Source organism: Lotus japonicus, chromosome 2 (assembly GCF_012489685.1).
Source record: "Lotus japonicus ecotype B-129 chromosome 2, LjGifu_v1.2".
NCBI classification, from domain to species: Eukaryota; Viridiplantae; Streptophyta; class Magnoliopsida; order Fabales; family Fabaceae; genus Lotus; species Lotus japonicus.
The window spans coordinates 47,211,000-47,234,258 of NC_080042.1; the positions used below are offsets into that span (position 1 = coordinate 47,211,000).

Sequence of the window (23,259 nt, forward strand, 5' to 3'; positions counted from 1 at the left end):
GCTTATCTGATAGCATAAGCTCTTATGTCAGTGTTTATGAGAGCTTATTTAATTTTCATAAGCTACTCAGGATAGCTTATGAAAAAGAGCTTATGCTTATATATAACTTATTTTCGATTTATTTCAATAAATATTTTAAAATAGCTTATGAATAAACGCTTATGGTCATAAGCGCTTAATTAAGCTGTGTTTCCAAACGGGGTCGTCTCTAGCAATTGATTTGGGCTTCCGTCGAGTGTGTTTCGAGGTCGATTGTCTCCAATTATTCAAGGCTTGGAAGAGAGGTGCAGCGGGGAGAAACTATTTGGCTACTATTGTCATTGATTGTCGTAGACTTAGCTTGCATTTTGATTCAGTTGCTTTTACTTTTACTAGACGCTCAGGTAATTCCGTGGCGGATTATTTAGCTTGGAATGCCTTCACTTATGGTGAGTCTGTCTGGGTGGAGGAGGTTCCGACTGGCGCTATTCGTTTTGTAGATGCTGACATTTTGGCTTCTTTTCCCGTTTGATTTATATTATGCTATTTGAGTTAAAAAAAAAAGTAACACAAGTAGTTACTATAAGAAACTTTAATTATAGTAAATAAAATCATAAGCAACCACATCTTAATTAATTAGGTACAATAATATACATACATATACGATTCATACATAGGAATTAATCTTTTTTATATAATTTGATATCCCTCCACCTGGATTCCATGTAATGGCTTATATCATCAGGTGCAGCATAAACCCCACACTTGAAGTACAAATCACCTGGCCCTTGATCATGGGTCTGGAACTTTTTCTCACCATTGATGAACACAGTCACAATTCCTCCATTGACATCATGGATGATGTTAAGTCTGAACCACTTATCATAGAGATTCTCAGCCACCAGACTTGTACTGTAATACCTCATGTCTCCGTTGTAAATTCTTAATAGCAGTGTGGTTTTACCATGTGCAGCACCATGGATCTGAGCTATTGTAGCACCGGATGTTCCCTTTGGCACAAAGGTATAACCTTCAAATTGCCAAACCCCAGAGTGGTAGTCATGTCCCTGCAAAAACATAATGGTTACTTTTTCAATTGAAATCATGCTTATCCTTCACTTAGGCAATTCTGAGAGTATGACAACTATGAAGAGCAAAGTTGTTCCGAACATGTTAATGTTTTTTTTTTAGTTTTAAAAACTAAAATATCAAAATTGCTCTGATGTTTTTAATCTTTTTTTACTTTACAAATTACAGTTTTTTTTATGTTAAAAAACATATTTGAAACAGTTTTTTTTTTTAAAAACAGTTCTTACAAATAGTTTTTAAATACAAAACTAAAACTGCAAAACAGTTCTCACTTTTAGTTTTTAAAATTAAAGTCTCAAAATAAATGTTTTCTATTTCTGTTTTTTACTTTCAAATTACAATTTTTTTAACGTTGTTCATACAGTTGTTTTCTTCTGAAAAATAGATTTTAGAAGCCGTTTCTAAAAATTATTTTTATACACAGAAAACCAAATTAAACTGAAATCAAACAAGAAAACTCCGCCTATTCTTGCATAGCCGTCGATCTCAATTTTCGAAGGCCAACGTAAAACAAGCTGATATATTCAAATGAAAGGAGAAAAATAGATACCGTGATACGAATTTCTGTACGTGGCTGAGTGGGGCTGTCAGGGCTATAAGGCTTGTCATTAGAATAAACCCAGAATCGATGAACTCCATCCTGATAGCTGTACCTTTGGTCGAGTGGTATGTTATATGGCTTCTGCACTGCAAAATTTGCTTCAGTCAATGGGACAAGGGTGAACCCTGAAGTAGGATCTTCACCACACACCACAGAGAACAGAGATAGAATCACCAAAATGTAAGTGCTAATCATTTTTCCTTTTTTTGCTTGCTCAACTACTTGATTAATTCTTGTATAGAATTAAGGTTGAGGCTCTATGTTGAAGAAATGGTAGATATATATACTTATATAGTCACACATCAAAAGGTGCTATCAAATAACTTCATTGATTCATGTTGCATAATCAATAAATTAGATTGTTTACGTGTGTAATTGACCCTTCATATGTTAGTATTTCATTTTGAGTTACATGAACGTTGTTCTGGCACCACTAGTATAGTTCCTGGACTTATCTGAATTTGCATATTTTAATCTACTTCTATTCCATTGATATGGTATAGATATGTTTTTATTCATAAAATATATTATTTTTTAAAATATAAAAATAATGTAAAAATGTATTTTTAATCCCTAGAAAAATTTATATTTTTTTGTGTATTTAATTACTTTCGTAATTTCGAGCCGGGTAGGACCACTCCGTACCAAATATTTAACGCAGCTGCATCCACAAGGCGCTTAAGCTAAAACAACCTCGTGTTAGTTGATCTACGTGTTTGGTGGTGTAGAAAAAACATACCACTTTATTAAATATAAAAATTAATTGATTTTTTAAATCAACTAAGAAAACATCATATTTTTAGAAATAAAAGGTATTCTTTTTTTTTTTGTCAATAAATAAAAAGATATTCTTAACTTATGATGATGGGTATATAGCCAGAAACGTACTCAATTTGCAGCTTATTCCTCTATTGCTTTTGATGCTTGGAATTGTAATTATTCAAAAGACAAGGAAGGATTCCAGAGTCCAGTCAATAATGCGGTCACACGGGAACCTGGCCCAACAACGTATAAGAACTTGTATGGGTGTAAGATTTGGCACTCCAAACACACAAATTCTCACCTCATTTTAACGCATTAAAATACTTAAATACCCCCACATAAGTTAAACTCATAAATTATAGTCTGTGTTTTGAAAATTTGGAATGTGTTGTAACTTGTAACTTACGGCTTGTTTGAGACGTCGTCTTAGACATGATAGTATAAGATTATATAATACATTATGGACTTATCCATTGTTTGGTGCCAACATTGTATTGTATAAGATTATACATCAATCATCTCTTATACATTAAAATGATGGATTATTTAATACACTCTATAGATGATGAATAAGACATGATAAGAGTGTGATGTATAAGTTACATGAAAATATTTAATCAATCGTAACCACCACAACCCTCCAGCATTGCAACGACCACAATCCTCCACAATTGCCGCCACCACCCTCTACCACTGTCGCAACCATCATTGACGTCATCTCCATCGTTATCGTCACTGCCACTGCCACCATCACCCTTCACCTCTGCCACACCACTGCCATCATCGCCACTATTGTCATTGTTATCGCAACTGCCACTGCACCCACCACCACCACCACCACCACCACCACTAAAGCCACAACCACCACCACCACTTTCATCACAATTACCTTCCAACACCACCACGGCTGTCACCATCGCCAAAACCACCACTTCTATTGTACGTCACCACCGCCCAACAAGACTGCCACCACCAAAATACTATCCACCACTTCCTCCACCGCCATCTTCATCGCCACCACCACTACCTATTGCCATGACCCACCACCATCCACTGCCGCCACCACTCAGCATTACCACTTCCACTTCTATAGCTATCACCATCCTCCATCACCGCCACCACCACTTTGTTCTAGTGTTGGAATTGGAAGTTTATCTTAACCAACTCAATTCAAAGTGCACCAAGAAAGGAAATTGACGCACATATTTAAAAAGGGAACAAAAAATATAACATAAAAATTTAGAACATCATCGCAACTTAAATTCTGGTTCACCTTGGACGTGTTATGTAAGGCCCAAGTTTTTCAGTTTATACCAAGTGAATAAATTCTTATTCACCAGTAGGTTTGATGCATGGCGAAGGGAAACCTGAACAAGAGTTTAGTAAATGAAATAAATGTATGAAGGAGAAAGTTCAGGAAAAGTCTGAGGTTCGTATTGAAGTCGATAAAAGTTATAGCACAATCGTTTTACGCTTAAACCTAGGTCAGAAACCCTAGTATATAGCTAATTTTCACTTTTAGGCACGACGGGAGTTAATTCCAAAAATCTTCAGAGAAATGTTAGAACTTCTCTTTTTCCATATATCACAATCGTTTCGAGGCGAAACTCTAGGATCTACGAACGTCCGATTCCAATCATCGGAAGTTTGCCGAAACCGAATCCCTGGTATTTCAAAACCCTAGAATTTCTCGACAATGAAGACTTTTTCTATTCAGAGCTTCAAATGAATATTCCACACGCGTACACCCATTTCTCTTGATGATTTCAATCTTTCTTCCGAAGGAAGTTTTCCATTCCGACATTCGATGCAAAAAGCAACTTATCGGGTAAAATAGTTTTATACCGACTATGCTTTAGTTGCCAAAAATACAAGGAGACCTCTTTATAGTTTTGGAACTCTTTTGCCAAAACATATCTATTAATTCATGGAGAATGAAGTCGGAAAAATCAGATTCGCGAAACTTTCATTTTCCCGCGAATTTCCAACCTTTATATATAGCAAAGAAAGGAAGAAAAACACAAATTCTCCTCCATTTTCTCTCCCAAAACCGCGGCCAAGAACAAGGAAGAAGGAAGAAGAGTTTTTCTTCATCGTTTGCTTGATCGTCGATCAATCAGTTGCTACTTCAAGGCTTCGAGGTATAGTCGCTAATCCTTACCTCTGATCGCTTTTTCCATAGCTTTTCTGTAGAGTTTTCTGAGCGGATAGTTTATGGGTTTTTGCAAAACTATCCTGAATCTTTCATTTCTGATTCTAAACCTCTTCCTTATGCGCCCAAGATCACTTCTGCCGGGTTAGATTTTCCGTTATGTCGCCGGAATTCCGCCGGAATCAATTTGAGCCTAAAATACCCATTTTTGGAGTTTTTGGTGTAAAGCTTCAACCTTTAGGCTGAAAACTATCGCCTTAGCTTAGTGCTAGTAGGATTAGTTGTCATAAACGTCGTTGGTGACGTCCCTGCAAAATTTTATTTTTGGGATTTCAGTTTTGAAAAATCCTAAGTTAAAAATCATGACCAAAATACCCCTGCGACAGTTTTTGATCCGATAATTTTTCCGAGTTCAGAATACCCTTAGTTACGGCTTATGAAAGCATAGGAACCAAGTTTGATCGAAGAAAAATCGAGCCCCATAATTGCACAAAGTGGCCGAGCCCTATTAGGGGGGAGGAGGAAAATTTCCTTTTCCGAAAACTTGTCTTTCGCGCTAGTTTATCGTACCTTAGGGTATAGATTACTTCGAGTAACCTTAGTAAGTATCGATAGCTTAGTTTCCGATAGATTCTGATAGTATTCTGTGATTTTATTGTAAAGGTGCTTTTGAGGATTTCCCCGAGGACCAACACTTTGAGAGCGAGGAAGCACTAGTTGATCATTCTGGAGAACTTTCATGTGAGGGCTTCTCACTGAATCTCTAGTTAATGCTTAGGGTCGATGTTTCGACATTGTTTACTGTTTATGCACTGGAATTGTGTGTGATTGGAAAATGTTTTCTGAGGCTTCGGCTGACAATGTAGATGATTCATCTACTGAATGTTTTTGAGATTGTCTTACATGCTATGTGCTATGTGGGTAATCTAGGATGTGTGGCGCATGCTTTATATGCTAAGTGCTAAGTGTTTATGATGCGATTTATTGATATATGACATGTTGTTGATTGTGATGATTTAAATATGCTCTGTACTGGAATCTGAGATTCTGAATGGTGAGAATAGCGGGCAGGTCATGCCGATTTTATTTTGAGAGTTTTGAGAAAGTTTGATAGGACGAACGAGGTTCGGGCCTTAATTTTGTTTAGTGGATCGAGACATCCTCTGAAAGCTGGGATTGGGAGATCCTGAAAATGTATAAGACTTGCGATAAGACAAAATGGAATCTATTTTATAAAGAAAACTCATAAGACCTTAAATAACCTCTAAATCTTTAAGTAATGGTATAAATCTCGAAAGGAGGCTTTCGATGCAAATCATAGTTTTGGAAAAACGAGGAGTGTCGTCGGATCCAAGTGTTGAGTTTGTCGTGGTTGTGCTGTTGGAGCAGCGTTTGTTGTCGTGCTGTTGGAGCAGCGTTTGTTGTTGTGCTGTTGGAGCAGCGTTTGTTTGTTGTGCTGTTGGAGCAGCGTTTGTTGTTGTGCTGTTGGAGCAGCTATGTGTTGTTGTGAAGTGTGTCTTTTGTCGCAGAATCGACTTTACCTTAGGGTAAGCTTTTAGAGACATTAATTTAGCTAGAAGACGTGGCGACGTGTCGAGTGAGATCGGAGACGTTGATTGACTAATCATCTTGCATTCATGCAACATTAATGAGGTATTAACACAGGACGTACTCTGGACCTCGTCGGTTTCCAAAATGGTCATAAGACCCGGAATGTCGTGGAAGAGCGTTTGTAGACGTCTCTTGTAGCAGACCGAAATGGCAGACCTACGGGTTTACTGCTGATCTGGCTACCTTTGTGTGGTGTAAGAGGCACGCGGGCCGAAATTGTTCCACCGTGGCTGGTGTTAGGGCTGATCCGTTTGATGTCCATCCCTTTCCGGAATGCATGTGGTTAACTGGGTTAACCTGCATATCATTTCATGCAACATGCATACTGACTTAGTGATGAGTGTGTTTGATACTTGTTAATTCTATTTGAGGCATGTTAACTGTGATTTATCGTCGTTTATATTCATCATGAGATATGCAACCCTAGGATGTTATCCCTAGCTAAAAGCCTAAGTGGCTATCCTATTATCTGTATCTATCCTTGCTATTATTTACATAATTCCTTGGAGTTGACCCTCGCGTCTTCTGTGTGTGCTTTGGCGAACAAACGCCCTTTGTCAGATGTCTTTGGCGGACTAGTTCACGACGGTTCACCCTTCGGGGGAAACTAGAGTTAGGATGCTGGAACAGGAGCGCATCGCGATAGCGAGCGGAGGACGGAGGATGTACCTAGACTTAGTCGTTCTGGATTCAGATTCGGACGACGATCACGCTAGCATGTAGGATTGAGTGTTAGTGTGAGCTCCTCGAGATGGGATTAGTGTAGGAGTAGAGTCTTAGCTCTGAACATCATTTGTTTCATTCGGGACAGGGTAGTTTCCCACCTATAGCTTTTTGTGTGGTTTCGTTACGGGAATCACAGAGAGTTGGTTGGACTTAGGAAGTCTTGTTTCAGGCCGATGGGCCAGCTTATTCTCATTTTGAGGGATAGTGTTGCGGACACTTAACCTTTTCTTTTGGTTTGTACTTTTGCCTACGGGCGCTACTCTTCTATTACCCGTCACTGGAGGTTCACTCGTGACGAGGTTGCTACTTACAGCGGGGGCTGTTTATATATTGTATATTAGTTTTATTACTTTTCGCACTTGGGTTTTATTTATTTCAGTCTTGTCTTAGTTATAATCGAAAAAAAAATATATTCACGTTTTTCCGCATTAAGTTTACTTTTGGTTACTAAAGTGACGCCACCGAAATCGGGGTGTTACATGTTACACCATGTTCAGAACATTGGGTAGAACATGAAACAACAACAAACAGAATAAAACGTTCTATTAAGTAAACAAAACAATAAAACAAAATAACACAAGAAATTGTAACCCAATTCGGTGCAACGTCACCTACGTGTGGAGGGTTTTTCACCCAAGAAAGGAAATCCACTATTAGTAGTTTAGGAACAACCGGTCTTACAAGAAGACTCCTTGTTCAAAGCCTTACAGCCTAAACGCTACCTAGTGTATTTCTACTTAGTACCCCCCTAAGTATGAGAGCCCCCCTCACTTTCTCTCAATCACTCACCTTAGTGATTGAACCACAAGTTACAAAAAGTACAAGATGGACTCACAAAAGTAAACCCTAATAGATTGGAGTAGGTTCAACATCAACCATCCCTTGTGGAGAAGATGATTCAGAAACAGGGCTTGAGGGGGACACATGCTCAAGAGTATGTACTTCCGGATCTAGTGGATCATCAACAATAACAACATGAACTGGGCTTGAAGGGGTGTCCTGTGATTCCCATTCAGTTGTTGGAACATTGGGCTCAACATCTTTGTTGGGGTCCGATACAATAGGGGTTTCAAGAAAATCATGAATGAAAGTATCAATAACATCATCAACAAACTTACTTGGGGTTTCAGGAACCTCCGTAGTCACGATTGAGTCAGTCTGAGAATCCTCACCAGCAACAACCTTCTTCTTCTTTGGAGTTTGCTTGGACCTTTTCTTCTTAGAACTTTCAACAGGACCAAGATGTGTAAGGGAGATGACATCTTCAAGTACTTCTTCAGACAACTGGGACACTCGATCGAGTAACCCTAGCATATTTGGGGGGGTTTTTGTAGTTAGCCCCAAAAACTTCACACCATAAGCATTCTTCACAGGCTTGGGCTTAGAGGTGTTCACCCTGCTCGATTCTTTAGACATTTTGGAGTGAAATGAGAATGTGAGATGCATAGTGGATTGATCAAGATGCACGGTTGAGCAAAGACAAGCGGTTGTGAGGAGTTGGAATGAGAAATCGTGTGATGTAGTTATAGGGGAAGTTATCAAGATAGTAATTATGAATCCTCTGATCACGCGTGCCACACAAGTTAAGACCATCAAAATATAGCCGTTGGCACTCAAGACTTCCACTAATTGCTATAATTCCTCAAATAAGCATATCCCTAACAAATCCATTATTTCTCAAATTGCACGACATCAAGGGCTTTTGTGAAAATATCTGCTAGTTGCTTCTCATTTCCCACATGTTCTAACTGTACAATTCCATCTTCAACACGTTCTATGATAAAATGATGTCTAATATTAATGTGTTTTGTCCTGCTATGCTGAACAGGATTTTTAGAAATATTTATAGCACTCAGGTTGTCACAGTATAATGTCAAGACATCCTGTGGGACATTGTACTCCATCAACATTTGCTTCATCTAAATCAACTGAGTACAACTACTTCCAGCAGCTATATATTCTGCCTCTGATGTGGATATTGATACACAATTTTGTTTATCGCTAAACCATGAAATTAAATTGTTCCCAAGAAAGAAACAACCTTCAGATGTGCTCTTCCTATCATCAGCACTTCCAGCCCAATCAGCATCACAATAACTAATCCACATGGAATTTGGATCATGAGAGTACAAAATTTCATAGTCACTTGTTCCATTAATGTACTTGGTAATTCTCTTTACCTGAACGAGATGACTGGCCTTAGGTTCAGCTTGATATCTAGCACAAACACCAACAACAAATGTGATATCTGGCCTACTTGCAGTGATGTACAAAAGACTTCCAATCATACTTTTGTATAGACTTTGATCCACACTCACTCACTCCTCATCTTTGGTTAGTTTGATATGTGTTGCGGCTGGAGTCCTCTTATGACTTGCATTTTGGGTAAATGGTCACTTTGGTCCTCAAAAGTATCCACCGACTTCACATTCGTCCCTGAATGAAATTTATTCATCTCGTAGTCCCCCAAAGTGACAAACGTACATCACTTTAGTCCTTGACGTTAAAAAACACTTAACAGACATTAACAAATTTATTTTTTATATTTTTTTACCCACATGGAAATCATTAATTTAAATTTAAAAAAAACAAATTAACTTAAAAAATGATTAATTAAAAATTTAAAACACAAAATCCTAATCTCCTTCTCATCTTCTTTAGCTTACTCCTTTTTTCTTCATCTTCTTCTTTAATTCTTCCATCACCATCAAACTCCATCACAACCCAATCTTCTCCCTATTTATACAATGGGGTGCTAATTGACCACACAATTGAATCAGGTCCAACAACTTATCTACATATACAGCATCACCTTTGAATACACAGCCATTACACAGGATTCAGATTGACCACACAATTGAAATCCACACCCAAAAATATGGAAGGAGGAATATATAATCTACAAGGAGTTCTAATGCAATTTATCAGTTTATTCCACAACATGCTGCGTGACTGAAAATAGAACACAAGACATGCCTGTTCTTCTTCTCTTGCAACCCTGAGCACTATCAGAGCAGTTCTCAGATCGAACCCACCTCCACCGTAACCCATCATAGAAACCCACCTCCATTGCAACCCTAGCCACATCCAAAAACCCAGACCGAACCTAGCTCCATCTCCACCCACAGAAACCGCCCTCCACCCCCTTCACCCCAGACCGAGCCATCATCCTCTTCACCCACTCTGACCTAGGTTTGTGTGCACAGTGGCAGATCTGATTGGGATTGGAAATCTGGATTGAAGCTTCAAACCAAAAGAGGGAAAGATTGAAGCTTTTATCTGGGTTTGGAAATCTGGATTCAGATCTGTGGGTTTGAAAATCTCATCAGGGTAGAGAGAACTGCGTTTCGATGGGGGCGGGGGATGAGGTTTGTGGTGGGGGATTGGGTTGTGGTGGGGTTTGATTGTGATAGAAGGATTTGTGAAGATGGTGAAGAAGAAGATGAGAAGAAGGAGATGAAGACCGGTGATTCACATCCATAATTTTTTTGTTTTAATTAATTAGATTTTAGTTCAATTGTTATTCTAATTCAATTAAATGATTTTTCAGTTTTAAAAAAATGAATTTGTTAACGTCTGTTAAGTGTTTTTTAACGTCAAGGACTAAAGTGACGGACGTTTGCCACTTTGGGGGACCGCGAGATGAATAAAATTCATTCAGGGACGAATGTGAAGTCGGTGGACACTTTTGAGGACCAAAGTGACCATTTAACCCTTGCATTTTCCAATCCAAATTTCTTGAAAATGCTTATGACTTATTTCCTTTAAGAAATGAACATTGTATTTTCCATTTGTTTCACTTGCAACCCCAAAAAATAAGTCAGTTCTCCTACTAGACTCATCTCAAACTCTGACTTCATTTTTTCAACAAAATGTTCACCATCTGGTTCGACATTCCTCCAAACACAATGTCGACAACATAAATCTGTGCAATCATGAGTTCTCCTCCTCTTTTCTTGACAAAAAGAGTCTTATCTATTCCTACTTTGATATAACCATTGTTGTCTAAAAATTGAGTCAACCTCTCATACCAAACTCTAGGTGCTTATATCAGCCCATACAGTGCCTTTTTCAGCATGAAGACATGATCAAGAGAACTAGGATCTATGAAACCTTTTGGTTGTTCTACATATACTTCTTCATTCAATTATCAATTCAAAAATGCACTCTTCACATCCATCTGATACAATCTGAATTTGAGCAAGCAAGCTACTCCCAGTAACAATCTGATGGATTCAAGACGAGGAACATGAGCAAAAGTTTCACCAAAATCTACTTTTTCTATTTGAGTGTATCCTTGAGCCACGAAGCAAGCCTTGTTTTTAGTCACAATTCCACTTTCATCGGACTTGTTCTTGAAGATCCATTTAGTTCTAATAACATTCACATCATCAGGTCTAGGTGCAAGTTCCCAAACTTCATTCCTTTTGAACTTCCCTAATTCTTCTGGCATAGATTGTATCAAGTATTCATCAGTCAGGGCCTCTTTGACATTCTTTGGTTCCAGCTTAGAAATGAAACAAGAGTTCGAAACTATGGTAGTGTTTGACCCAGCTTTTTTTTACTTTTAAGTTGCTTTGAAGTGAAAGTTGGGCCAAACATAATTTTAAAAAATCTCTAAAATTTAAGAAGCTTATTTTTTATAGTGTAAAATAAAGAAATGATCTTTTTTAAAATAAGTTAGTGAGCGGAACTTTTTACTTAAAAGTAACTTATTTTGCAGCCATCGCACGATAGAATTTCCATCTCGTCCTCGTTCCCTTTCCTATTTCCTTCTCCAACGAGATCTCAAATAAGATCCAATGCTTCTGCTCTGTGCGATTCTCTGAAACACGTTCACCACTAGGAACGCGCGTGTTGAGTTCAGTCTAGAGGTTGGCATGTCGATTCCGATGGAGAGCAGTGGTGCTCTACATTGGAGACGCCATGTATGCGGAAATTACCGGGGTGCAGTTCCAATACCTCGCCATTTGATGCCACTGTATCTTGTCGGACACTAATATAAGTCGTTCTGATCACACTCTGTTCGCCCCTGTTTGGCAAGGGTGGCCAGGCTCAAGTTTCACTTGAAATGGCCCGGGCGAACACGAGGCAAGGTTGGAAATATGCTTGGCAAGGGTGGTCAGGCTCAAGTTTCACTAGAAATGGCCCAGGTCTCACGAAGCAAGATTTTCCATGCTCTAGTTTCACTCGAAATGGCCCAGGTCTCACGAGGCAAAGTTGGCCATGCTTGGCAAGGGTGGCCATGCTCAAGTTTCACCTTAAATGGCCAACACGTGGCAAGGTTGGCCATGTTTGGCAAGGGTGGCCATGCTCAAGTTCCACTAGAAATGGCCCTAGTCTCACGAGACAAGGTTGGCCATGCTTGGTAAGGGTAGCAATGCTCAAGTTTCACTAGAAATGGCCCAGTTATCAGAAGGCAAGGTTGGTCATGCTCAAGTTTCACTTGAAATAGCCCAGGCCAACACGTTGCAAGGTTGGCCATGCTTGGCAAGGGTGGCCAGACTCAAGTTTCATTTGAAATGGCCCAGGCCAACACGTGGCAGGTTGACCATGCTTGGCAAGGGTGGTCATGCTCAAGTTTCACTAGAAATGGCCCAAGTCTCACGAGGCAAGTTTGGTCATGCTCAAGTTTCACAAGAAATGGCCTAGGTCTCATGGGGCAAGGTTGGTCATGTTCAAGTTTCACTTGAAATGACCTAGGTCTCACGAGGCAAGGTTGGTCATGCTTGGCAAGGTTGGTGATGAACCTATTTTAGTAGTGTTTTTAGGGTCATTAATTTCTTTGTTTGTTTTGAGTATTTTTGTTGAGTCTCATCTAGTGTTTCATGCAAGGTTATTAGAACCAGACCGGTGACCAAACCGGTGAGGGCACCGGTTCAAGGTTCATTGGTTCAACCGTAGTTGATCCGTGGTCCAACCGGTATTACCGCTATATATTAAACAATAGTATTTTTTTAAATTTTATTTTAAAGTTGACCAAGAGAGTTTGATTTTCCACTGGAGCATAAAAGAGAATTTGATTTTAAAACCGTTTTCCTAAATTCATGCATCAAATCTCATCTTTCTCTTTCTTTTTAAAAACAAATCTCATTTAATTCAAAGGCCCATTAATGATTATTCAATTTTCATTATGAAATTCAAGTCCACTCTCTTGCAATACCAAAAGTCCAAAACACGTTATCAACACCAAGCATTTGTGATTCCAAATTTCCAACGCACAACCAGCCTTTTACATTGATTGAAAAAAAAAACAAAATTGAAGGGCATTAAATTTTAGGCTTTAAGAAGAAAATTAACTTCCTCAAACCCTAGCATCTTATCTCTTTGGGCCGTCAGTGATTTGCACAAATTGAAACAACACACCTCAATGGCACCAACTCTATCCCTCTTTCTCTCTTCTTCTCTATCTCCTTGACTTCCTCTGTCTCAACCAAAATACCAGTGCGATTTCTTTCAACAGTTTCTTAGATTTAGCACCCCCTGCAACATTGAGGAAGCACCCTGCTTGAACAAGGAGAGTGATTTCAGTTTTCTCTATTAGCTTCGTCGATCTCGCCATTCACGAAAAGCTCAAATCTGAATAACGACGTCGTTGGCTATCCTTTACTGAACCGGTTAAAACCGTTGAACCACCGGTTTTGCACCGGTTTACCGGTTCACCGCCGGTTTTTAACATCCCCAGTTATTGCTGTGTTTCTGACCGGACAGGAGGCCGGTTCCCGGTTTGACAGGTCGAACCGGCCGGTCCGGTCCGGTTTTGATAACCATGGTTTCATGCATTCTCATGCATTTTTTATCTTTCTTTATGTTTTTACTTTGTTTTGGTAATTTTGTAGTTTTTTAGGGACCTTTCTTACATTTGAAGTTAGTTTAGGACTTGCATTTCTTTTCCACTTGATTTGAGGGTCCATTATGCTAATAAACTCTTGAGTTCCTTGATATTTTCCCAAGCTTTGTTCCCAAGTAATCAGGTTTGAAACTGCTGAAGAAAGAAGGTCAAGAGGCTTGGAGAATTGAAGGGAGGCTTAAAGAGGAGTTAAGAAGAAGATCAAGAGGCTTTCCAGCGAGTGTTGGGCGTCTGAGCGCCAATGGGAGCCAAAGCTACTGTTTCAGAAGTTGGAATTGGCGCTCCGACATGCTTTATTGGCGCCTGAGCGCCAATTAGTTGGAAAAGTTACTGTTTTGTGAATTTTAATTGGCCCTCAAGCATGCTTTGTTCATGCTTGAGTGCCCCAGACTCGTATTTTTTGCCTATAAATAAGGCTTTGGTCATTTTCATTGAGACACTTAGTCATTTTACACATTTTGGATCAAGTTTAGAAGCTGAGGAGAACCTTGGGGCTTGTGAGAGACTTCCACCTTGTTATCTTTCTTAGGTTCTTTACATTTTATTGTATGGATTCACTAGCCATTAGTGGCTAGTTTTTTTTTTGCTTTGGGTTCAAGTGATTCTATGAAACTCTAGTTGTTAATTCCTATATCTATGCATGAGTTCTTGACTCTACCTTGTATTTCAATTCTAATTTGCATGCTTAGCTTGAGTGCACGCTTGCTATAGGCTAGACTATAATCATAACGGAAGTTTGTTGTAGTTTAGGGACATGAATTGAAATAGATCCTTCTATGCTTGCCACTAGGAATAGAGGAAGGGTTGAGTTTTGTTGGCATGAATTTGTATGTTATAAAACTCAAATGAATGATTAAGTACACAAGAAATTGGGCTTAACTTTTAGTCTGAGAGAATTGTTTATGAGAGGAATCAATAAGTAAGTATATAGGCTAAAGCAACAAGGAATGAATCAAGGTTTCACATGCATATGATAGGTATACTTGAGTGGATTGGATGATCGATAACCCAAGGCATTTTCATCAATTGTTATTTTCAACATTTTAACTATTGCTCTTTTGCAATTTCATTGTCACCAACACCCACACTCAATTTCAGAATTTTATTGCTTTCGAAACTTACAAGCTTTAGGCTTAAATCCACAATTCTCACTCACAATCCTTGTGGTTTGATATTTTAAAACCCGGAGGTATCTGTACACTTGCAGATTGACCAAAAAGTTTTTGGCGCCGTTGCCGAGGATTGTTTGTGGTTTTTGGTTTAAGTTAAGAGTTTGTAGTGTTTTTTTTTTTGTTTTGCTAAGCATTGCATTGAATAGGTTTTACTAACATTTTCATTTCTTTTTGTGATTTCAATTTATGCAATGTAGGCTTGATACAGTTTCATAAGTGTTTGATCTGGAGCCTGAACGTACTCTCCATTGTCGTCGAGCTCAGCAAAGAGCTGCTGAGATTGCCGCCATGGCTGTCCAAATGGCGGAGGAGGAATTGCAAGCACATATTGAAGAAAGAGTACAAGAGGCTATTTCTCAAAGACTTCAAGAGCATGAAGCGGAGAATGCCAATCGTTCTCTTAGGGACCTCACCTCGGCTGCCATGAGCTACGGCTATCCTGGCAGTATAGTTTTCCCCGATGGCATGGGAAACTTTGAGCTGAGGCCGGCATTCATCAACTTGGTGAGCCAAAATCAGTATGGTGGAGTAGCTCTTGAAGATCCTCATGCACACATGGAGCGGTTCATCCGCAATTGCAACACCTATAGAGTTTAAAATGTCTCAGCGGACACAACCTTCTTGAGTTTGTTTCCATTCTCATTGGGGGACACTGCTGAAGAGTGGTTGAATTCACAGCCCCTAGGTAGCATTACACTTGGGAGATCTAGCGGAGAATTTCACCACAAGATTTGTTCCAAGAGCCCTCTTGAGAAATCTTAAGAATGATATCATGACATTTGCTCAATCCACCGATGAGAATCTTTATGAAGCTTGGGAGCGTTTCAAGAAGCTCTTGAGGAAGTTTCCTTAACACAACCTCATCCAAGCTGAGCAAGTGGCAAATTTTTATGACGGTCTCCAATATTCTCCGAGGTTTGGTTTGGATGCGGCTTCAAATGGAGAGTTCGATGCCCTTCTTCCACAATTTGGGTATGGATTGATTGAAAAGATGGCTGTGAGAGCCATGAACTCCAATAATGAATGCCAAGCCCGAAGATGAGTGCTTGAAGTTGAAGCCTATGATCAACTCATTTCCACCAATAAGCAACTCTCCCAGCAAATGGCTGAAATTCAGAGCCAAATGAAGGCGACCAAGGTGGTCGGTGTTCGAGTAGCAAAAGTGGAGTGTGTGACTTGTGGAGGGCCTCATGATAGTGAAAGTTGTACCGAGACTTCAAGAGGTGTGTTCTCTTTATCATACAAAGAGTTCTATATTGAGTTAATTTATTATGGAATTTATTCTCAAAACTGAAGTCTTATGTATTCATTTATTTCAAAATCTAATAATTCAAAAGATCTCCCTTATCTCCTCGAGTACTCTTCCCGAGAAAGCCTCGATCCTCAAAGTCAGCAGTAGCTCAGACCTCCCGTCGGATCCTTCTCGCTGACTCGCATAACACTCCGTGTTCACAATCGGTATACTGTCAATACCTCACCATACTCAACAGTCATGCATATATATAACATTTCAAATAATCAGGACTAGACTTATCCACTAACAGTTCAATAAACCAATATAACTCGACAGGTATACATATCCAAAATGCAGTGAATCAAAACTTGTCTTATCCACTACAATGTGATAAAACATAAATCTCTCATATCCACTACAGTGCAAAAAAACATAAACCTGTCCTATCCACTACAGTGCGATAAACATAACTTTGTCCTATCCACTACAAAGCGATAAAACAGAAATCAGTAAACGGCATCAGCCTCGGCAGTCCAACAAATCGGCATACATCTCACCAATTCAATAAATGACCTAAACCTCAACAGTTCAAAATCATTAACAATTATCGATTCTTCAACACGTAAGCATATTAACTAGAAACTAGGAGAGTTTCCCTTACCTTTGGTAATTCTTCTTTCTTCGTTATCTTCTTATTTCTAAAACGACGAAATTAAGTAAACCATAGATTCAGAAAGGGTTAAATGACAAATTAGTCCTTGTCTTAGTAGCGAGTTTTGAATTTATCCCATACTTGGAAAATATTAAGCGATATCTCTCTGAACTTGCACGCATTTTGGTATTAGTCCTCGCCGGAGGGCGGAGCTCTGGCGAGATTGCCCAGTGACAGGTCAGAGCTGACGTGGCCTTATCCACATCATTTTTAATTAAATTTTAATTTTCACATATTTAGTTTCTAATTAAAATAAAAAAATTGAAACTAAAAAAAAAGACTCAAATTTGTTTCACTAATAAAAAAACACTTAACTTTCATCTTCAATCTGTAAGCAAATTTTATCCACTCTAGGGTTTTCAACATACAGAAAACCTAAGCCAGGATTTTTAATTTATATGATTCTCACTAACTTTAAAGGGAGGAGATAACTAACCTGGATTCATGCCAGAATCCATGAAGAAATCCTTATGCTCTCTGAATATTTTTCTCTCCTCTTTGCCTTCCACTTTCAGTCCTTCTCTGATGGATGAGAAGAGAAGCAGAATACGTTACTTTGAAAACTGCTCAGTAAACCCTTTATTGTAGGTTGGTTATTGTAACCACCCACTATCTTTTAATTTTCTGAAGGAAGAGGAGAGGGAATTCAAAATTGAATTTTGAAACCCCCAACTAACTTTAATTGCTTTAATATCCTAATGACCATCACATTGAGGATCTTTTCATAAAGTTAGTTCTATAAGTTACATGGGCCACATTAATTATTAAAATAATTTAACAATCTCCCACTTGGCCCATGTGACGACTTGAAGATTCAACAAACCATAAATGCGTACTTTACGCTGAAATTTATCAGGTCATCATCATCTTTAATTGAAATGAGATGATCGGATCATGGCGGTCACAAGTCATCATGCAACATGATCCCTTCCATGTATCACAGAACCAACTCAAATCAAAACAACTTTAATGAACACTTCCTGCAATGTTCAACTTTAATGTTTTCAAACAAAACACAACTTGTTATCTCATCTAAGCCATACACGTATACACCGTACTATGAATAACAAGTAAAACAAACAGAAACACATATTTAATTGAATTCATAAGTGTCATGTCCATATAAGCAAACCCATCATATGTACATATGCATTCTATAATATTATGCTAACAAGGACTTGTCTATAATGCCCATCTCTACAACATGGCCAGAAAATGTTTTGGGCGGCAATCCCTTAGTTAGCGGATCCGCTATCATCATATCAGTACCAATATGCTCAATAGACACTCTATGTTTCTGCACTTCTTCTTTGACAGCTAAGTACTTTAAATCCATGTGCTTTGCACCCTTAGAGTACTTATCATTCTTAGAGAAGAAGACAGCTGCAGAATTATCGCAATAAATTCTTAGCGGCCTTTCTATACTGTCGACAATACCAAGCCCTAAGATAAAATTCCGCAACCATAATGCATGAATACTGGCCTCAAAGCAAGCCACAAATTCAGCCTCCATAGTTGAAGTAGCAATAACTGATTGTTTTGCACTCTTCCATGATATTGCTCCACCAGAGAGCAAAAATACATAACCAAATGTAGATTTCCTTGAATCTACACATCCAGCATAGTCTGAATCCGAGTAGCCAACCACTTCAATGTGATCTAGCCTCCTGTATGTAAGCATGTGATCCTTGGTGCCTTGTAAGTACCTAAGGACTTTCTTTGCAGCTTTCCAGTGGTCCATTCCGGGATTACTTTGATATCGGCCTAACATTCCAACAGCAAAGCTGATATCTGGCCGAGTGCATGTTTGAGCATACATTAAACTCCCAACCACTGATGCATAGGGAATAGACTCCATTTCCTTTCGTTCCAAATCATTCTTAGGACATTGCATATTACTAAACTTGTCCCCTTTCTGAATTGGAACTATTCCTGCGGAGCAACTTTTCATTCTAAATCTCTCTAACACTTTATTGATATAACCTTTCTGAGACAATCCTAACAACCCTTCTGATCTATTACGGAATATTTCTATTCTTATAACATAGGATGCCTCACCCATATCTTTCATTTCAAAGTTGTTAGAGAGAAATTTATTTACATCATGTAACAAACTGATATCATTAGCAGCAAGTAGGATATCATCAACATACAGAACCAAAATAATAAACTTGCTCCCACTGACCTTCATATAGATACACGACCAACGGTGTTCTCTACAAAACCAAATGACGTAATGGTATCATTGAACTTGAGATACCATTGTCGGGAAGCTTGTTTTAGTCCATATATTGATTTCTTTAACTTACACACCAAATTATCCTTTCCTGTGGTCAAGAAACCCTCTGGTTGGTCCATATAAACTTCTTCTTCTAAGTCACCATTCAGAAAAGCGGTCTTTACGTCCATTTGGTGAAGCTCTAGGTCATAATGAGCCACCAAAGCCATGAGAATTCTCAAAGAGTCCTTCTTAGAAACTGGAGAGAAGGTTTCTTTGTAGTCAATGCCATCCTTTTGAGTATAACCCTTGGCGACAAGTCTAGCCTTATATCTTTCAATGTTGCCTTTCGAGTCACGTTTAGTCTTAAAGACCCACTTGCATCCGACTTGTTTTGAACCTTGAGGCAACTCGACTAGTTCCCATACTTTATTTTCATCCATAGATTTCAACTCTTCTTTCATAGCATTGAACCACTTTTCAGAATCGCTACATTCCATGGCTTGTTTGAACGAGACTGGATCCTCATCAATGCTCAAGTCACATGCATTCTCAAGTGAATAAATCACATAGTCATTTGAAATAGCTGATCTCTTAGGTCTTTCAGACCTTCTTAATGCTATTTCTTGTGCCTCTTCTTCCACTTGTTCATTTGTGACTTGTGCATTGTCAGCTGGCTCATTACTTTCATGTTCATTTTGTGGATTAGGAACATTAATTTGTTGTTTCCTTGTGTTATGTGACTGTGATACAAGAGGAACAACAATATGAGGAGAAACATCAATTGAATTATCTTGAGTTTCTCGAATATCCACCTTTCGTGATTCATCACTCCCACTGAACTGACCATTCTCAATGAACCGAGCATTACCAGACTCTACAATTCTCGTATTATGGTTAGGACAATAGAATATGTACCCTTTTGACTTTTCAGGATAGCCAATGAAGTAACCGCTAATGGTTCTTTCATCAAGCTTCTTTTCATGGGGATTGTATAACCTTACTTCTGCTTGACAACCCCAAACATGCAAATGCCTTAAACTAGGTTTCCTTCCTGTCCACAGTTCATAAGGAGTCTTAGGAACCGCTTTACTAGGAACCCTATTAAGCAGATATGTGGTTGTCTTTAATGCATGCATCCATAATGAAAAAGGTACATTACTATTACTTAACATACTTCTAACCATATCCATAAGAGTACGATTCCGCCTTTCTGCTACACCATTTTGTTGTGGTGTACCGGGCAATGTATATTGTGCACATATGCCCCGACTTTCAAGAAGCTTTGCAAAAGGACCTGGACATTGTCCACTTTCATTGAATTTACCATAAAATTCACCTCCTCTATCAGACCTCACAACTTTCACTTTTCTATCTAGCTGTCTTTCCACCTCATTAATGAATACTAGTGTTTTTTACCCGCGCGTTGCACGGGAAATATGTCTATTGTATTTAATACATTAATTAATACTTTGATTATTAAAAATATATTAAACAACGAATGAAATAGAAAAGTCAGAATTGATGAGTAAAGTGGAGATAAAGACTTCTCTTCTAAGCCCGATTGAGACCAAGAGGAACTCGTTTCACATTCTTCGTAAATATGAAGACGATAACACAAATCATAGATATAAGGAATTATCAACATATTAATCTTAAAAAAAATTAATGTGATAGTAGCACAAATCAGGATTGTGTAAGATATATCATAAAGTATAACATTATTGTGTTTATTCCAACTAAGTAGGGATGACAATGGGTAGGTACTATAATACCATCTCCATACCCGCGTTTTTAAAAATTACATGTACTCGTCTCCATACTCACGTGGGTAGCAACTCGAAGCTCCCCACCTTTAGACAATTCAATGTCATTACAGGAAGCTATCCATCTTTGCCAAAATCTAAATCTATAGATGACAATGGGTCTCAAAATCATAAGGTACCGGCAAAAAATACCCACTATGGATTTGGTAAAAAACCGCTAAATGGGTATGAGGTTGAGTATAGATAATTACCCGCAAAAAATAGTGGGTATGGGTGCGGGTATGGGCACTATAGTACCCAACCGGCCCATATCCGCACACATATGTTATTATTATTATTATTATTATTATTATTATTATTATTATTATTATTATTATTTGGAAATATATTAAAAAATTAACTTAAGCTATAGCTTTCAAACTCACTATTTTTAAAAATAAGTTTGGGATATATTAATTAATACTTTAAAAATAAATAATAAATAAATTAAGATAAAATCAAGAAATAAACCACCTAAATCCTAATCAAATCTAAAATTTAAAAATTTATTTTTTTTACTCTAAAAATAAATCAAAAATAAATTAAGATAAAATCAAGAAATATACAATATAAATCCTAATCAAATCTAAAATTTTAAAATGTATTTTTTTTTATGAGAATTAATCTGAGAATGACACGTGTTGTTTTTTTTTTTCCAATTAGTGAATATTCTGCACCCTAGAAGATTTTCTTTTCCTCAATCATTTTGCTTTTGATTAAGAAGAGAAAAGCAGGAATCCTTGAAGCATATGACATCTTACAATTAGTTGAAGAACAAAATCAATTCATGAAGAAGATTGAAACAGAAACCCAAAATGAAGTCTTGAAGAATAAAATACCCTCCTTCACCAATTTGAAAGGACTGTAGTGAAAGAATTGTATTTAGTGTATTTGTGAATCTTGGGGGGAACCCTTGTGAAACAAAAAATCAAAGGCACATTTCAGTTAAGAGAAACAAAAAATGGTGTGTTGCCTCATATGTGGGCACCCCAACAAATTATCTATATATGTGAGAAAAAAACAAAATAATTCTCCCACCCAAAAAAATTGTGGTTACTTCACCAATAAACTTATACTAACAATCAATTTAAATTGAACTTAAGGAAATATATAGAGTAAAGTAAGATAAGTCACCCAATTGGCATACTAAAACATGAGTATATGCAAAACTAATGAGTTTGAGGAAAACATGAACCAACCTTAAGAATGGGCTAAACATACTCATGAAGATTAAATGTGAGCTCTTCATATGCTTTCATCAATTTGACTGACATGTGCATCATTAAAAAAAAATAGTAAGTTGTGCATCATTCACATACAGTGCAAATAGTATGCTTATACACACAGCTCAAACATGAAGAATAAAAACGGGTAAAATTTGAGAAATGAATATAAATTCAGGCTATCCTAAGTTTCGTAAATTTCTATAAATTATACCAAAATCTGGTTTAGAATGGTTTCACACGCATGAATTTCTACAAACTATACTAAAATCTGGTTTAAAAAAATACAAAAGCGGAAGAAGAACAATAGAAAAAACATTACATCAGAATCAAAACATTACGTCTTCAACAATGATTCGTCAAAGGGTCTATGCAAAAATTTGTAAACTTTTGGATCAAAACACACAAAATATGTGAAATTTAAGAATCTAGGATTGAATTACGAACAAAGGATAAACTGAAATGGCACAAACCATCAATCACAACATGATAAACTCTTCTTCACGTAACATCATCTTACGACATACCTCTGTCCTGATCGCGACATGTGGCAGAGGTAGAAATAGCAGCTATCAAATCTCTGCGTGTCCATGGTAGCTTTGTGGACCCTCAGCACCAAATCAACTCCCTTTTCTTAGAATTAGCATTAAATAAATAATAAGATAAATTAAGATAAAATCAAGAAATAAACAACTTAAATCCTAATCAAATCTAAACTTTAAAAAGGTACTAAATAAAGATAGATAAAAACTACCAAAATCTAGCAAATCACAATAAAAAAACTCATAAAATCCCGAATTAAATAAAAATATGAAAGTTCAATAAAAATACCATAAAAATTCATTTATACTCTAAAAGTAACTCAAAAATAAAATAAAATATTTCATGAAATTAAAATTAAAAATAAACAATAAATAAGAATAGATAAAAACTATCAAAATCTAGCAAATCACAATAAAAACTCATAAAATGCTGCATTAATTAAAAATCCGAAAATTCAATAAAAATTAATTATTATACTCTATAAATAAATGTAAAATAAAATAAAATATTTCCTGGAAGTAAAATTAAATAAATTAAATAAATAATAAGATAAAATTAAGAAATAAATAACCTAAATCCTAA

The 23,259-nt window shown here is 37.5% G+C and overlaps 2 protein-coding genes and 1 non-coding gene across 3 annotated transcripts; all 3 read right to left on the reverse strand.

Annotated features, from left to right (window-relative positions):
- Positions 1–585: 585 nt before the first annotated feature.
- Positions 586–1,918, reverse strand: LOC130738151 (citrate-binding protein-like). The gene is made up of 2 exons (XM_057590070.1): positions 1,619–1,918; positions 586–1,046 (listed from the first exon to the last, which is right to left on the reverse strand). The coding sequence occupies exons 1-2, from the start codon at positions 1,862–1,864 to the stop codon at positions 660–662; spliced, it is 633 nt and encodes a 210-aa protein (XP_057446053.1). The 5' UTR covers positions 1,865–1,918; the 3' UTR covers positions 586–659.
- Positions 1,919–8,839: 6,921 nt separating this feature from the next.
- Positions 8,840–9,208, reverse strand: LOC130736527 (secreted RxLR effector protein 161-like). Its single transcript, XM_057588349.1, has one exon. It carries the CDS (start codon positions 9,206–9,208, stop codon positions 8,840–8,842), a length of 369 nt encoding a protein of 122 aa, XP_057444332.1.
- Positions 9,209–15,696: 6,488 nt separating this feature from the next.
- LOC130741622 (small nucleolar RNA R71) lies at positions 15,697–15,803 on the reverse strand. The gene has a single exon (XR_009020510.1). It is a non-coding gene; the product is annotated as a small nucleolar RNA R71 (small nucleolar RNA).
- Between the last annotated feature and the right edge of the window lie 7,456 nt (positions 15,804–23,259).

Coding starts and splice junctions, on each gene's coding strand:
- LOC130736527 (XM_057588349.1), bottom strand. CDS start 9,208: ATGATTGGAAGTCTTTTGTACATCACTGCAAGTAGGCCAGATATCACA.
- LOC130738151 (XM_057590070.1), bottom strand. CDS start 1,864: ATGATTAGCACTTACATTTTGGTGATTCTATCTCTGTTCTCTGTGGTG. Junction 1,047..1,618: donor GTACAGAAATTCGTATCACG/GTATCTATTTTT, acceptor ATGTTTTTGCAG/GGACATGACTACCACTCTGG.